Raw genomic sequence first — 18168 nt, 5'->3', positions numbered from 1 at the left:
CTAAGTTTCACAGAACATTATATAGACAACACATACAAGGAAATAACAAAGCTGATCATTTGAACAAAGTAGACAATTCTAAAATCCTTAAAAGTATCTGTTTCTACTTGCTTGTCCTTGGATTCATATTCACTGAGTGGGTGACTATGAAAACAAAGCCACTTCAGAATGATTGGCAGAAACATGCTCAGGATAGAATACCTTTGTTCAATAAAGTGAGATCATGAGGTCATTTCCACGACCTCTTGTATATTTTCTACTTGTCTATGATACTATTAGATGCATTATGAATTTGTCTGCACATTTTTGAAATGGAGGAATCATTTTATTAAATGCAATGACATTTCACAGAACACTGAAAGAGAAATAGAATGCAAGTCACACACATGTGTAAATATGGTCGTTGTGTTGCTGTTCCTCAGCCTGAGAAGTAAAGATTAATTGTGTAAGGCCAAAAGTCTACAAAAGGAGATTCTCTGGTTCTTGAGTCAAGAATCAGGCACAAAAGGTAACCATGAACATGGCAGTGATGATCCCACCAAAATCAAGGGAACTGTCCATAGACAACTGTAGAAAATGGTTATACTTTATCTAACTAAACTAATATTGTAGTGTGTAAAATGCATAAGATACAGAAAAATAAAAGCAATCCACAAGTGTATACTTCATGAGAACATAAATATAACAAAATGAGTTTATTTCCAAATGTAGCTCAGACCTTACTCAGCATCTTACTAATAACTTGGAAAGCCCATGGATTAAGAGACACAGGTAAACAGGAAGTCTAAGACCATCACCGTAGCTCTCCACATGAATCCTAGCACTTTAGGATAAGCCCCAGATTGTAAGCAAGAACAGTCATTAAGAAGTTCAAATAAGAAACACCATTCGACCGTGAATTCTCTCATTTGATGCTTTGATGCTCATAAAGCTCACAGTAACATTGTCCTAAGACCTAGGGCTCCGAAACCCAGAGATGCAAGCTTTATTTACTATAAACAGTAAGAGACTAGGTACATCCTGCTAAAAGCCTATCACAGTCATCGGGAGTCATCTACTACTATCTTCTAAATGTTTAATGCATCATTTCTTCCTTCAAAACAAAATGTCTCAACTTCAGCTTAGTGACTTATTCATATGTAGTCTCCTTTTGACAAAGAAAATCAGAATCCAATTTTTTATCTCCCACTTACATTGTCCATACCATATCATAATTATCTCTCTCCTCTTCTTTCTCTTCTCTTCTTTTTCCCTCTCCCTCCCTTCCATTCCTCCACAACCCCCACTGATGGAGGAAGGTCATTGGTTAAATTAAAAGAAACTGCTTGGCTCTCATTGGTTAGGAGATAGGTGGGAGGAGTAAACAGAACAAAACGCTGGGAGGAAGAGGAAGTGAGGTCAGACTCGACAGATCTCTGCTGGGGGTCTCCGCTGGGGAGCAGACGCTCTCGCCATGCCCCGCTCCCGGGCAGACACACGCGATGAAGCTCCGACCCAGGATGGACTTAGGCTAGAATCTTCCCGGTAAGACCGGTGCTATACAGATGATAAGAAATGGGCTAGTCCAGGTGTGAGAGTTAGCCTAGAAGAGGCTAGGTAGAAATGAGCCAAGCAGTGATTAAATGAATACAGTGTCTGTGTAATTATTTCGGGTAAAGCTAGCGGGCAGGCGGCTGGGGTGTTGGGGACGCAGCCCCGCCACCGCTCATATTACTACACCCCACTGTTTTTCTCAGCCTGCCACGCATCCTAGCCCTTACCTACAACTGTACTAAATAGTTTGTTGATTGTATTTTTCTTTGTAGTGAGCAATAAGAAACTCAAAACTGAAATCTCCAGCCAAGGTCACAGCCATGTCCTGCCCTCCTCTTATAGCCAACTGAAGATTATTTTCCCTGCTTCTATTTTTTATATCATTGTTATTCTATCTTTAGTTAACATTTAAGACTGAATTGCTTTATTTTATCTGGCATATACTATAAACATTTAAAGAAGTTCATGGGTCATGCACAGGTGACTGGACTAGCCTACAGCATCAGCCTACACTGATTATTCAGAGAGGAGCACATGTCATATGAACAAAGAGGTGCAACATGCATTATAACCAAGATGTTAACACAATCATAAGTTCAAGGTAAATATGTTGTTCTTGTGTTTTGTAAGTTCAGCTGAATGTACAGCCTAAGAAAGCATGGGGAGTCCTTACCAGGTCCCTAGTGTAAGTAAGCAGATGAAAGTAATTACCCAGTCATTCTGAACCTCTTAGACCCATTTTACATTGATATCTTCTCAACTGATTCTTAACACCATTCTACTCTCACACCTAGAAAAGGGGTCAAATGGACCCTCTACAGGCAAGAATAACCTTTTAAAACGCAAATCTGATGATGTCACTCTGATGGACGATCTTTCCAGGGCAAGTGAGCAGCCCTGTCTCTGATTGCTGCCTGCCTCATCCACCCCCCAGGCTGCTCTCACCAGATCCTGTTCTTTGACTACAGTCAGCAAGTGTGCACTGTGCAAAGGCAACAATGTGAAAATTACAAATCAGAATACAGAGTCGTTCCTAGAGAACTAAACTTTGTGGAATGGTTATAGAGATTCCACATCTCCACTTCATTTGCAAGTTACTCCAAAAGTTAACTATCAGCTCGGCCAGAGTTCGTAATGCCTACACCAAGAAATATTGAGGCGTATCCAGTTACCTAAACATCTTTGTGAAGTGCATAGTCAGCAAGTTTCAAAATTCTGTTCTCTTTCCACACCCAATGACTTGTCAATCTTTGTCTATTCTCTCTCTCTCCTCCTCTCACCTCTGTCTCTACCCCTCCCTTCTTCCACTCATTAGACAGATGTTTCAACTACCTGTGCAGGAGCCTCGACATTAGCATCCAGAATGTTAAGTCCTTCCCACAGGGCACTTCCTAGTCCCTAAAAGGTAGTATTTCCTGGCAATCACATATGACACTTGCTTCTCCCTCAGAAATCCTAATAATTCAGCCTTCTAAAAAACTCCAACTGATCCATTTGCCTTTTATACAAGCATCTTTCTAACTGGAGAGGCATTAGATAGGTGATAGATAGATAGATAGATAGATAGATAGATAGATAGATAGATAGATAGATAGATAGATAGATGTAGGTACGTAGATGAGAAACAAACAGATGATGGACTGATGGATGGATGGATGGATGGATGGTAAACGAAAAAACACATATGGCAGAAGATGACGTGAGTCAAAAAGCTTTCCCTGTGCAAATGACCTGGCTTTCTCAGTACCAAAAATCCTCAACTTCTGGCATAGTGACTCTCTGTCTAAGAAGCACTGACAGTGTGCAGCCCTTGCCCAGCTCCGCCAAGCAGCAGAGGGAAAAGCATGAGGCTATACAGAGCTTGGGTTCGGCTGCTAATCCTTCACAGAGATAACGTTAGGAGTGATATGTTGATGTCCCTGTATGTGGGGAGAAATGGTGGCCCTAGAGCCTTTTAAGCGATCCTCTATCACCCCCTTCTCAGGAGCTGCCAAGTCTCCTCTTCACCTATACTAAATTACAGAGCAATTTTCTGCTCTTCATTTTGATTAATAAGTCAAACGAATTCATCAAATATTGATGGAGCACCTGTTCTGCACAAGACATTGTGTAGTTATTAAGGCCAACAAGAGGATAAAACATAATTTTCCCTCCAGGGCTCAGAAGACGGAGAGACACATTTGTAAACACTTAATGTGATAAAATGTCATAAAAGATGCACCAAGTTTCTTGGGAACATAGATTATAGACTGTCTTCTTGGGAAGATTGCAAGCAGTCGTCAGAAAAGTCTCTGAGAAGTCACCTGAAGAGCTTCTTTGAATCAACACTGAAATATTTACAAGATAGAAAATATTCCTACTCAACAAATAAGAAACAGGTTTCATTGTGGTTAAGCTACTCTCAATACATAAAACTGATATATAGAAGAACAGATATGGTAAGACATGACTAGTGAGGGAGAAGAAAGGAGCACACCTTCCGTAAGCACAGCAAATGGACCAGGATGAGGCTGAGATGAACTGCTGGCTCTGTGAAGGACTACCGACTGGGGAATACGGCTAGAACGGTGAATATTCTAGAGGGTTTCACTGCTGGAGACTCAAGTGTCCTAGTTAGAATTTCTATGACCAAAAACAAGGAGGGGAGGAAAGGGTTTATTTGGCTTATACTTCCACATCACAATCTACCATTAAAGGAAGTCAGGACAAAAGCTTAGGCAGGATATAATCCTAGAGGTGGGAGCTGATACAGAGGCTATTAAGGAGTTCTGCTTACTGGTTCGCTCCCTCTGGCTTGCTCAACGTGCTTTCTAATAGCACCCAAGACCACCAGAAAACTGAAGGCTCTCTCCCATCAACCAGTAAATAAAAAAAAATGGCCTACAAGCTTGCCTACCATCTGATTTCAGGAAGGCATTTTCTCAGGCTCCCTCCTCTCCAATGACTCCAGCTTGTGTCAAGTAGACATAAAACTAGCCAGCACATCGAGCACAATAAGCAGTGTGTATATAATGTCAGTCGCTGGGCTCCTTCTTGGTTCTAGAGGGTTGCCTGGGCAGGCAGTGAATTACACTGCAAGGATTTACAGTAGGCCTAAGTCATCCTGCTCTGTCTGGGATAACAACATTCCTCTGCTTGGTGTAACCACAACACAGAAAAAAAAAAGCCTCAGGAAAGCAGAGTTAGGCCTTTCTGTTATAGGGACAAACAATGAAAATATGCGATGCCCATGGTGGTTCATCTTCTACAACAGGAAAGCGACAAAGGAAGCAACAGAGAGCTGCAGAAGACAAACTGGGAAAAAAGGGCGGGAATCACAGGAGTCTCCAAAAGCAAATGTGGGAGTCCAAGCTTCCTCATAAACTCTGGGGCACGCGGATGGCTGTTTGCAGAGGTCTCACAAATACCGCTGGATTGGTACAGATGCCTTGTATGGGTTTCCTGGGACCACCTACTCCCCACACCCAACTTACTCTTGTACTTGGCAACAGCAACAGAAACTTTGTAAAGGACCAACTTCGTGAAAGTTTTTAATTTGGAAACCAGAGTACTGCTTTAGTTCCTCCTCTTGTTAAAAGATACACAGCTAATTTCTGCCATGTACAGAAGGCTGCCTTGCAGTACTGCTCTTTGGACTGGAGAGGGAGGGGAAATGGGATGGTGAGAAGGGGATGGGGGGAGGGAAATGGGAGGAGGGGAGGAGGTGGAAATTTTTAAGTAAAAACAAATTTAAAAAAAAACGGAAGTAATTTAGGCCCATGGGCTGGGTTCTGAACTCAATAAGAGGAAATTAAGAGGAGCCCCAGCATTCAGCTTTCTGGGGTTACTGGTTGCCTTGGGTTCCTGCTTCCATGACTTCCCTCCTCTGACAGACCATCCCTCAAACTGTGAGACAAAGTCAACTCTACTTCCTTAAGTAGATCTTGTCAGTTAGTTAGTCACAAAAAAAAAAAAAAAAAAAAAAAAAAAACCAAAAAAAAACGTAACTAACCCTGAGTGTCTTAGGATTTCTACTGCTGGGATGAAACACCATGACCAAAACAACTTGGAGAGGTAAGGGTTTAATTGGCTGACATTTTTACATCACAATTCATCATCAACAAAAGTCAGGATAGGAACTCAAGCAGCAGAGGAACCAGGAGGCAGGAGCTGATTGAGAGGCCATTGAGCGGTGCTGATTGCTGACTTGTTCGCCACGGCCTGCTCAGTCTGCTTTCTTATAGAACCCAGGACTATTCCCAGCTCAGGAATGGTGGCACCCCCCATCAATCACTTATTAAGAAAATACCCAACAGCTGGATCTTTTGAAGGCCTTTTCCCAACTGAGTCTCCCTCCTCTCAGCTGACTCTAGCTTACGTCAGGTTGGCATAAAACTAGCCAAGTACATCAAGATATCTGTGAAATGTTTTCAGGTAGTGCCAGCATAACATAGTTCCCCAAAGCTACCCAACGATGAAAGAAACCTAAATATACTCACATCTGTGTGGAAGAAGGTTAAACATCTGAGAGAAGCTGAGTCATTTGCTAGATGTCACACCTCTTATGAATGGTATGGACAAAACTAAGCCGTTTCAAAACTGCAAATTCATTTCTCTGCAGTATAACATGTGACAAAATTGTGACACTAAGTTTGCTTTTTCCATATTCTGTCCCCAAAACAACATTTTAGTGATTTGTCAAGCTTTGTTTCCCATTAAAATTATGACAAGACATTTGTATAGAAGAATTAAATGATAAATATTTAATGACGTGGAGCTTTCTTTGTACCAATGAACTTCCAGAGGGGAAGAAGGAAACTTAGCCTATTCTTTTCAAACTAGAACTCGTACCTTCACAGGCTCAGACCCACACAGGTCCACTTGATTCACAGCAACTACAGAAGCTCACGGACTTCTCTACTGCGTGAGCCTCAAGGTGTTATTCCTGTTTTTCCCTTTCCTTTTAAGTTGATCAAAACCTTCTTTTAAAAAAAAAATGAGTACTTTTTTTTAAACCCAGAGTAAACTGTGTTCCGAGCCTGGTGAGAACGGACTATTAATCTCTCCGCTTTATTGACCTGCTCCAGTTTCAGCTCATTAAACAGAGACATCTCAATGATCAAAAGAAAACGAACCAAATGAAGCTTGGGCTAACCTCACTGAATAACAGAGTTACTCAGAAAGCAAATAAATCTGAACCGGTAATTTAATATTGACAGTCTTCCATTTAAAGAATCTATATGCAATGAACAGGACATCCCAGTGCAATTTTTTCTTGTTCATTTTATTTGATCAATGCAGGCATTTTCTTGCTATGCTTTCACTTCAATTCCTTCCTCAGATTTCATCCTTTCCTAACATGTAAAAGAAGAAAAGTCTGGAAATTTGAGTTTGAAGAACATAGTTAAGGAGATGAATGCTTATAAAGAACCGTGAAAACTAAAATAAATTTTACCATAACATTGAAGGAAAAGAAAAGGTCCTCCTCATCCTAACAAGTAATAAATTTAATTATGTACTAAGGCATGCTTACTAACTTTTAGATGATAAGTATTTTTATTTTTATTTTTTTTTCATTTTATTTTATTTTTTTTAATTTATTTATTTATTAAAGATTTCTGTCTCTTCCCCACCACCGCCTCCCATTATATAAGTATTTTTAAATAATCTTATGTGACAAGATGAGCCATATCAAAATCTGTATTGTATTTCATTAGCACTGACACAAATCAGTCTTCTATTTGAGGAAACTTGCTATACTTCTCATAAGCTGTCCTAAATAAATCATGCCTATACTTCATATAGGCAGATCGTTTTCCAAATTTCCACTGAAAAGAGATTTTAAGGACTTGGTAAGCTCAAGTGTCCATTAGTTAACAGATGAATGGAAAAAAAACTATGGCATGGCCAAACAATGGAACATGGCCTGTCTTTAAAAGAATAAGTTCCTGTCATTTGCAGCCATATGGATAAATGTTGAAGACATCATTTTTAGTAAAAAAAAAAAAAAAGTAAGATACAAATCGACAAATACCTTATGATCGAAAAGGTTGATTTTTGTGTAGGAGAGAGTAAAGGGGCAGTTACAGCCACCTCAGGCTCAGCTAATTCAGGATGGATATACTGATTCAGGCATACAAAACTGTACTTAGAATTAAGTTCAAGAGATCCGTTATACAATGAACTAATAAACACAGTGATGGTGCACTGAATCTTTAGAAATAATGAGACTGGATGCTAAGTGATTTTGCCATCAAGAATGATCCATTGTGAGATTACATGTATACTATTCAGCTACAATTAGCTACTTCAAAACATATATACATTATATATGTCATATTTTCAATACAGTGAAAATCATGCTGTAAATAATAAATATGAACAATTTAATGTCACTAATTTAAAATAAGCAGATTTGAAAAAAAGACTAATAATGTGTTTTTTAAGTTGCCTTTATTGGAATTACTATCTGTATTATAATAGGCTCTGATACTTGCCTGTTACAATACAGCATGGTTTGTGATTTATCAGCAATTACTATTTCGTACCCTCAAAGTCTAAGGTCACTCTACTTGGTCCACCTGATGCTCAAAGCTCCACATTGTGTCCATATTGGCTACTTTTCTCACTGCTGTGATAAGCTGCCTGACAAGTGACATGATCTGTGTGAGCTCATAGTCTGAGCTACATTTCACCACGGAGAGAAGGTAAGGCCACAGCTTGTTGGTCACATGGTAGCTATAATCTTATTTTATACCAAATTCTGTTCTATACACCAGTCGGTAGTCAAAGAACATGATCCAAACCAGGATCAATTAGCTGTATGACTCACAGGACCCCGAGTCAGAAGCAGATGTGTTCAAATGTCAATAAGGTGCCAGTAGTTCATTAAAATAGGATGACATCATTTCAAATGTGGACTCCGTGTGACAGTATAAACTGCTCAAGTGCCTGTGACACTGACCCCCAATAGATATGTTCTCTGTTTTCAATATGCATGCAATCTCATGGCAAAAGGTCTCAAAGTGAAAGGAAAGGAGTGTGTAATAGGTGTCAGGTGACAGAAGGAAAGGAGTGTGTAATAGGTGTCAGGTGACAGAAGGAAAGGAGTGTGTAATAGGTGTCAGGTAACAAAAGGAAAGGAGTGTGTAATAGGTGTCAGGTAATAGAAGGAAAAGGCATTCTACAATAATAACTGGCATACTCCAGTTTTTGAAATGCTGATTTAAGATGAAATTTGAAGCATGCAAATAAGTCAGTTACTCAATAACTCTCTCTTCTTGCCTCCCCTCACCTCTGTGGTGTGTGTGTGTGTGTGTGTGTGTGTGTGTGTGTGTGTGTGTGTGTGTTATTCCCCACCCAAACTAATTGCTCATAGCTGTCTAGTTCCAGGACCATAATCCCAAATAATCTAGTCAGAAATCTAGATGATCTATATTATACACACATACATGTGGGGCAACAAAACCCTTATTCCAGACATTCTTAATTGGCTCAAAATAAGTAAATGTAACATAAGTTGTGAGTGTAAAATGGTTCCTTTAAAATTCCAAATTGCAACCATCCAGAAGCTGTTATACAAATTGAACATTGTGCCACCAGGTGAAAAGTCACCACAACCATGAGAGAGAGGGAAGAGGAAGCAGACATACTTACAGTTGATAGCAATGCTTACAGTGGGCTCTATAGTAGTGTGCGAAGTCCTTCTGTCTATGTGTTGCTTTTATTGGTTAATGAATAAATCTATTTCAGCCAGTGGCTTAGCAGAAATAGAGGTAGGCAGAAAAACTAAACTGAATTCTGGGAATAAGAAGGTGGAGTCAAGGAGAAGTCATGTAGTCCCGCTAGAGACAGACACTGGAGGAAACTTTACCCAATAAGCCACAGCCACCTGGCAATACACAGATTAATGGAGATGGGTTAGTTCAGGATATAAGAGTTAGCTAGAAATATGCTTATGCTATAAGCCAAGCAGTGATTTAAGTAATATAATTTCTGAGTAGTTATTTCAAGTCTGGGCAGCTGGAAGCAAACACATGGCAACCTACAACAGATTGGCACTCCTCCATAGCCAACTACATCCACATAAAGGTCTTGTATGAAAAACCCTGATGCCAGGACTGGCAGTCTTGGGAAGTGCAGTAGAAGCTTTCAGCTTAAATTCTGGGTGAGGTCTTTAGATCATTGGAGTGGCAGCATCAAAGGGGGCTCCAGGACCTGGGTCTCATCAAGTACATCATCCCCAATGCCTACCCACAATCACCTATGCTGTCCCAAATCAACTGGAGCTCCCTACACAACAAGCCCAGATAAACTGTAGAAAGAGGGAGCCGCTTGGTTGTTCCTGGTCATTTAGCCCTGAAATAATCACACAGAAACTCTAATAATTAAATCACTGCTTGGCCCATTGGGTCTATGATGTGGGAGTGTCATATATCAATCTGTTGATTTCATTGGTTAAGCAATAAAGAAACTGCTTGGCCCTGTGGGTGGAATAAACAGAACAAAATGCTGGGAGGAAGAGGAAGTGAGGTCAGATTCCACAGCTCTCCTCTCCGGAGCAGATGCCTCAGAGAGATGCCATGCCCCAGCTCGGACCCAGGATGGACTTATGCTAGAATCTTCCCGGTAAGACCGGTGCTCATAGATTATTAGAGATGGGTTGATCGGGATATCAGAATTAGCCAGTAAGGGCTAGAGCTAAAGGGCCAAGCAGTGATTAAATGAATACAGTTTGTGTGTTGTTATTCCGGGGCAAAAGCTAGCCGAGCAGGCGGCTGGGGTGTTGGGGACGCAGCCCCGCCGCTCCTATTACTACAAATGGCGCCCAACATGGGGCTCGAACCCACGACCCTGAGATTAAGAGTCTCATGCTCTACCGACTGAGTTAGCCGGGCCCTTATTACTACAGCTCTAGCTTCTTATTGGCTAACTCTTACATATTAATTTGACCTATTTCTATCAATCTTTGTTTCACCACATGGCTGTGGCTTACCAGTTAACATTCTGGTGTCTGTCTCCGGCAGGGCTACATGGCTTCTCTCTACTCTGCCTTTCTTTCTTCCAACATTCAGTTTAGTTTTCCCCACCTACCTAAGTTCTGCCCTATCAACAGGTCAAGGTAGTTTCCTTATTCACCAATGGTATTCACAGCACACAGAGGGTAATCCCACATCAATAAATCTATTCTCTTTGTGACTTCATTGCATCTGGTATTGTAATTTTTGTGGTCATGAAAAGTTGACAAAAACCTTTCTTCCATCAACTTTGCTACAAAGTTATGTTTGAGATAGATAAGCACCCACTAAAATTAGTTACACACTAATGATCAGATGGCATATTTTAAATGAATCCCTTAACTACCCTCAAGAAGAAGGTCTATGTTTGTGAATAAATCCTTATCTTCCCTCCTCCATAAGTAAGAGAAAATGAAAGGGCCTTTTACAGATGCCCCCACTAACAGGTCTTCCCTGAATAAAATAAACAGGAGCAAAGGGCACCTTGACTACTACTTAGGAAATGAAACCGGAACACTGGGAAATCTGTAATTCTAATCACACTTACTCCCTCTTTCCTTTTTTACATTTCTCATCCAAACATTCTTAGGAGCTCAATAGGCTTAGAGGAACTGGAGCAGTGCAGAGAACAAAGGTGGGGAGAGCCGAGAAAGAGCTTAAATCTCTGTCCACACCATGTTAATAATTTCAAATCGGCTAAGATTTTCCAGAAGATATCAAATTCACAAGTGTAGAAAGGAAGTGCAAAAAAGTTATTCAATCTTCTTTTTATTACAGAAATAGCATTTATCTAGACACCTAAGGAATTAACCACTGTGGACAAGAAATGCAAGAAATGAACAAATAAATAGATAAGTAAATGCACTAAAGAAACAAACTTCTAAGAAAAACAAATTCTAAATTAAAGGTATTAGTTTTAGTCAATTAAAGGCTATATTTTAAGTAAGTGCATGGATTTTTTTAAAAGTGGCACGATTTGTATTCTCATGTAAAAATGCCTACTTACATATTAAGTATACACTGACCTGAGACCAGGGTAATTTTAAAATACAGAACAGACACCTACTGATTTTCAAGCTAACTACTATAAATACAGTTATAAAATATAACCATAATATACATAAATATAATAAATATAAGAATAAAATATTTATTAATCATATGATATATGCAACTTAGGGCAAATTGCAAATGGGATAGTTTTAGTAGGGAAAAAGATAAATCAATTCCAAAACATTTTAATGTTTTAATGAATAATTCAAATTAATGAATGACATAGGAAAACTTCAATTTTGTACCAAATTTATGTATGAATGGTTTTACTGTGTTAGTCAAAATTAACATAGTACTTTTACCTGACTTTCTTAATGAAATATCAAAGGAGCTTAGCACTTCTCTCAGGAGCACCAGTGATGCCCTAGGAGCACAGCTGCTCCAGTTTCTTTAGTGGGACCTGCACTCTTCTCCCTTAGATAAGAGAGGTGCATCCATTGGAAAACAGCCCAGGATGTCCTTACAAAGAAGGCACATACCCTTGCAGCTCTTGGTTTGTGCCACATGTATCAAATGCAAACAATGACAAGCTTTTGCATTTCTCTAGAGTAGAGGAGCTTCAGGAGTCCCTTATATCATGGCAAAAGGTGATCTTGATGATCAATGCTCTAGAAAGGGATGGTATATACAGGTTCTAGAAATGAAACCCAACACTTTGCTACCGTGTGTTGTATTCGGCAGGCACCAGAAACACTGAAATGTGAGAAGCTGTTGGAATCAAAGCCTCACTGCAGAGCTGTCAACATGCAGCCAAAGCTATGACATCCAGGGGACAAAAATCTCATAATGTGAGGGTTTCGCAGTTCAACATCTACTGCACACAAATCAGGTAGTTTTTATAAGCAGCTAAGTGAAATGCATTTCTTGATGAAAAATATACTAAAATAAGTAATTTGTTTGCTTGTTGAGGAGACAAGAATGGCCCTAAGTTGGAAGTACCAGCTATGTGTGTCAAGCAGTTTGAAAAGTGACTGTGTACTGAATAAACATTTAAATAAATATTGATATATTTAAAAGGGATCACGTAAGTGCTGGTCAATGGGTTTTATGTGCCCAGAAACCCGGGAAGGATGATAAGAATTTAGTTTACTGGCAGAACATTTACCAAGCAAATGTTACCACTGGGGAGTGCTAAAGACAAGCCTCCTTGCAATGGAAGAAAGAACGTATTTTGTACTCAGGCATTTTGCAAATTCTTTGTTCACCCAACAACTCCCTTTGAGTCCATCCCTTCTGTTGACTTCAGCAACAGCAAGCCTTACTCCACTAACTTAGCTCCAGACACTTGGTATTGCATCGGCTCATTAACACCTTCTCTCCCACCAGCAGCCAAGAATTGGCTTGCTAGGATAAGGCACAGGGCATGAACGCAGGTAAAGGGAGCTTATAGGAAGAGTGGTCTCCACCTGCCACATTACCTGTCTTTTTCCCCCCGTGAGTCTCCGGCATACCTCATCCATGCGAAGAACCCCCAAAATGCAGGGTTTAAACGCCTGTTGCCATAACGCTATTTTAGGGGTGAAACTACTTTGTGCGTGGGGGAGACACACTGAGAAGCTCGGATTTCTTTAGGAAAGCTTGGTACCAGGATGCAGAGGGGCGACTAAAGGTCATGTCTGAGTGTACTGGTTTTGGTGATCATTACAGAAAGCATCCGCTGCATCTGTCCAGCAAAGGAATATGCCTGGGTCTTTCACCATCAAACTTGCGGCAACCAGCACAATTCCTTGAGAAAACAGCAAAGGCAGGACCCCTGGTGACTTTCCCTCTAAGAACAGATCTACTACGGACTTGCCAGCACGGTGAACAAACCTCCGCTTTACAAGTCCTTCAGACATATCACTGGAGACTAAGAGAGCACCGGCGGGAAAGCAGATGCTCCGGAGCTCTGATGAACCCCAGGCGCAGTTAAGGAGCCCCTTCAAGCTGCTCTACTTTCCTGAGCACAGGAAGCATCCCCAGAGACCTCCCCTCGATTCAGCTAGTCAGACTGGAGGACCCTAAAACTCATCTTTTCACCGAAGACTATCTCTGGATTGCCTGGGAGAGCATGGTCGCAAGACCAGAGGTCTCCGGCCGGTCGGAACACCTCACACCTCCTGGTCAACCAACTGCGCGTACCTGCCCGCGGCGTATACGGTAGTCCCTTGACAGGTCCCCCAAGTCGCCACTGAAAAAGTTTCCGAACTTCTTCGCAGCTCTCCACACCTTCGCTCCGGGTAGATCCAAGGAGAGCCAGGAGGAGGAGACAGTGCCAGCTCAGACGCCAGGTGCGGGCGTCCATCCTCGGTGTTCGGTTCGCGCCTTCCCCGCCGTGGTCCCCACTCTCCTGCGCGCCCTGCGCCGGCGGTGCCGGGGTAATATGCGTGGCCGAGGCTAGCGGTGATGCGATGCGCAGGCGGCCTCCGGAAGACCGCGGATGGACCGCAGCTTCACCTGCAAGAGCTCGGGTTTTTCCTTTGGAGCCCAGAGGCTGTGACGCTGGATTTCTCAGGAGCAGCATCCCCTGGGTGCCTCCCCAACCGGGCCGAGTTGGCTCTGCGCGAGCCGAACGCAAGCTCCGGAGACGCGGAGAATCTGCGAGCGTCCCGCACCGGCCACCAGAGCTGCAGGTACCGGCTGCAAACCTAGCGGCTGCAAACCTAGGCTGTGCCAGCCAGCGGAGCTCCGCTGAAAGCCGGGCGGGCAAGCCCCGAGAGCAGGCCACGCCTCTAGCCACACCCCCTGGCCGTCCGCCTGCTCCGCCCCAGCCCAGATCCTGCGGAGCCCAGCAACAGGCCGACAGCGCGACCTCAGAAAAGAACCAAATTCGTGGTAGGAGGCCCAGTCTCTTTCCTTGCGGTTCCTTTAAGAAATCATTGACCTGCCGAACCAAAAGTATGTATAAAGAGGATCCGAGAAAGGAGATGAAAACCATGGATTGGAAATAAGAGGAAGCATTTCTCTCCAAATCAAGGTCCTCTATCCATGGGAATTTGTATTCAAATTTCATGAATTGGACCTGGGCACACTATGAAGGCAAAAGCTGGCTTTTGAGACGCCTAATAACACTTAGGTTTCAAAGAAGCCTGTAATAGAACAATTCTTAAATGTTGTAGGTTAGTGCTTTGGTGTATTTTTTCTGTAATGCTAACTATGAATTTTCTGAAAGAAATAAAATAGTCAGAACCTCCCCGGAAAGCCATCACGTTCTCAATATCACAGTGAAGTCCAGATATATATATATATGCCCTTTGCCTTTACAGGTCTTTCTAAGCTTTGACATATTCGAGAATTTGTTTTTAAAAGTTCTGAGAGAGTAACTAAAACAAACATGCTCAGAGGAGTTTTTCCTCTGGAATATAGACACACCGCACTTACTAGTCAAGTAAAAGCCTACAAAGAAAGTTTGTCAAGTTAGAGTTTGCAAAAGGAATAAATAAGGAACCAAAAGTTAAACATGAGTGAGTGAGTGGCAAGAGCAGTCCCAATCCCAGCCGCCTGGAGAGAGTGCTAACACGGGGAAGCTGTTTAAAAGCATTGCGGGACGGAAGGACGCTAGATATCTTAACCACTTTAAATGAATTTCATCTTAAGCTGAACTCTTGCCAAGACTCATGTTGAATAATTTTCAGTCTTAGCTAAGTGTCATGGGGTTTTTCTAATGACAATTTGGTATCAGAGGTAGCATTTTCAGAGGTGACATTTTGCTATGACTGGGACAGTTTCAGAGTGAAATACTACCAACGTGACTTCTGACATCTGTTGCAGGAGATTTGTGTTGTTGCTCCGAGACTGTCAATGGAGTCAGGCCTTGGTTCGAAGGGCGGGTCCCCATTCAGCTGCTGGAGTAGAACATTGTTTCTGCTGGTCTGAGAGGAGATGAAGGGACACGTTAGAGGACTAAGGAGGGGGCAAAGGAGAGTTGAGGTGGGTTGGAGCAGGGAAGAGTGAAGAGTAGAAGTTGCTGTTCTTTTTCTACGTTGTTCTTTGAATCGATCAAGTTTTACCCTAAAATCTGACTCCCGATCATTTTTTATTACTAAAACAGTAAAGGAATCTGCTTTATATGGTGTCCAAAGTGGGGGCACGTATTTCCACATAGGGCCTAAGAAAGCTTTTAAAAATGTTCTAAACACATAAACACAGAGTCAGACATGGCTTCCTAGCCATGCAGTCTCTCAGGCGGACCACAGGGCCATGGTGTACAGAGGTGGGGCTTCCTGAGGCTGCCTGCGGGCTTCATCTAGCCAGCAGCACCAAGTGTGGAGCCACACGGCGGGTATAAGGCTTGGCTCATGTAATATGAGAAGGCTGAAGGTAAGCAGTAAAACTGTCCATACCAAGAAAACCTGTAAACAGACACAATAAAACATGGGTATAGACAGTCATAGACAAAGGTAATTTAAAATAATAAAGTCCTTAAAGAGAGTAATAGATCTGGATCCTGTGTGGTGTTTTGCTGACTGAATTTTTAGAATCCTGATGAGTGAATGACATTGGGTTGTGAAAGGGACTGCTGAATTAAACCAGCCTAGGTACTTTAGAAATGTCTTGGTTTCAGAATGGAAGTCAGGAAATGTGTTGCATTGGGGAATGAAAATCAGATTTCATTGGGGGAGACCTCTTAAAAATCTTGGCCACTGACAAGAAAAAAGAAACCAAGGAAGACTACAAAACAGGTGACATATATGCTGATCCCTCTATTATTGGAACAACCCTGAAACAGATGAGTCATGATAAATCTTGTTGGTTTCAAAGTATTCATTACTAATAATTACATGCCATCTTTTCATATGTCATGGATAGAGGCTGCTTATATAGTCAAAGCAGACATAAAGTTAACAGATGCCGTTTACCTGCTCAATCATAAAGCAAACAAAAATCATCTTTAACTGACTTGTGCACACTGCACATTCCATTCCTGTGTTAATGCAGATTTATATGTTACCTTTAAAAGTTTGCATGTTTTCAGCAAAAAAAAAGGACTAGACACCAATAAAGACAAGTAGCCCAGGTGATGCAGCCTCTCAGAATGCCTATAATGCAGTTTCCTCAAAACTCTGCATCCAGAACAACTTCAAAGCTGCTAGCTGACTTGGTCCAGCCTCACAAACTACCCAGTCAAGATTTCAGATAAGCTCCACATTTTCCCTTAACACAGAAACTAAAATAATAATAATAGCAATAATGGTGATGAGGAGGAGGAGGCAGAGGAGGAGGAGAAGGAGAAGGAGAAGGAGAAGGAGAAGGAGAAGGAGAAGAAGAAGAAGAAGAAGAAGAAGAAGAAGAAGAAGAAGAAGAAGAAGAAGAAGAAGAAGAAGAAGAAGAATACAGCCAGCTCTTCCAGGACTTGACCATTAACCCAATTTTCTCAGGGTTCCCTAAAGATGCTGTCATCCCAAGACAACAGTAAGCAATTTTAAGAATACATTGCCTATGTTCCCAAGAGGTGGGGTGGGTGATTTCTGGTCACTCAGTGGGTTATGAATTTTTATCATCATATAGGCCGTTCTTTACAAGTTGTTATTGGTCAAGGGCAAGGAGGAAACCAAGCAAGAGATTAGATTCACAGATCTCATTCTGAAAAGAAAAAAGGGGGATATAAAAATGATAGGATAAAAAGTATATTACTAAATCTACTTTTAAACTGAAAAAGCAATTTCTACTCTCAAATATTTTGAATCGGTATGAATATTTATATATTGATACAAATTTAAGGTTATTTTGATATACTGTATATATATTTCTACTCTTGTTTAAGATATTTTGTATATTGATGCAAATTTAAGGTTATTTTTGTTATACTGTATTTATGTTTCTACTTTTGTTTAGGTATTGTTCCTATGTAGCTCATTTAAAACTGTAATGTAAAATTCTAGTCTTTCAAAGCTATCAGGATAACAAAGAAAGACATGTTAGTAGTTAGTCATCTCTAACGATCAGTCTTATAGTTACAGTAGGTATGCTTTCAAGTTAAAACAGAGATTTATTTTGAAAAGATAGATGGTCTTCAAGCACTTCAGAATTTAAAATGTTTTGTTAACATAAGGCTTTTCATGAAAGTAAAACACATCTGCTCCTGGCAGCACCAATCTACTTCTAAAGAGATGATGAGCACTGAAGAACTCCACATTCAGTTTGTTTTCTTTGCAGCAAAAGTAGCCACTGGGCAAGGAACTACCCTTGTCTTAACAGCTGGCAGCATGATGTTTAAATTGGACAAGCAGGATATAAAAGAAGGTGACTGTTAAACTTTGCCAAGGCAAAGTAGGACAGTCGTTCAAAATTTCCTACTTACAAAAAAGTCTGTCAGATATTCCAGGCCTGTAAACCAAATATGGATGTCCCTACATAGCAGAGGAATGTTGGTGTGACTGTCCAGGCAGCCCGATATCTCTGTGATTCCTATAGTTTTGAATGTTGTTTGCTTTGCACCTCCTGTTTACTCAGGTAATATTATATCCCTCTCTGATCTTTGATTGGGCTGAAGATTAGATTGTTATAATTATAGCTTCCTTAGTTAAGATAGAAAGTAAATTAAATACAAAACTTTGGACTCACCAAGAGAGGACAGATGGAGTATTTTCTTAGACTTTTCCAAACA

The 18168-nt window shown here is 41.1% G+C and overlaps 1 protein-coding gene across 5 annotated transcripts in view; it reads right to left on the bottom strand.

The window, feature by feature from the left end:
- The window catches only part of Gpc5 (glypican 5), a 1110053-nt gene extending 1095774 nt beyond the window's left edge, over positions 1-14279 (bottom strand). For 4 of the 5 annotated variants that reach the window (XR_012907933.1, XM_075949572.1, XM_075949573.1 and 1 more), the window contains exon 1: positions 13704-14269. Coding sequence is in view for 4 of the 5 variants with exons in the window: in XM_075949572.1 (XP_075805687.1) it covers positions 13704-14085 (382 nt within the window). In the remaining variant the exon portion in view is untranslated. Of the gene's footprint in view, positions 1-13703 lie in introns of all 5 variants that reach the window. The other variant, XM_075949575.1, reaches the window with a different exon arrangement.
- Positions 14280-18168: the final 3889 nt, after the last annotated feature.

This window comes from Microtus pennsylvanicus, chromosome 15 (genome assembly GCF_037038515.1).
Source record: "Microtus pennsylvanicus isolate mMicPen1 chromosome 15, mMicPen1.hap1, whole genome shotgun sequence".
NCBI classification, from domain to species: domain Eukaryota; kingdom Metazoa; phylum Chordata; class Mammalia; order Rodentia; family Cricetidae; genus Microtus; species Microtus pennsylvanicus.
This window is presented reverse-complemented; position numbering and strand designations above follow the sequence as displayed.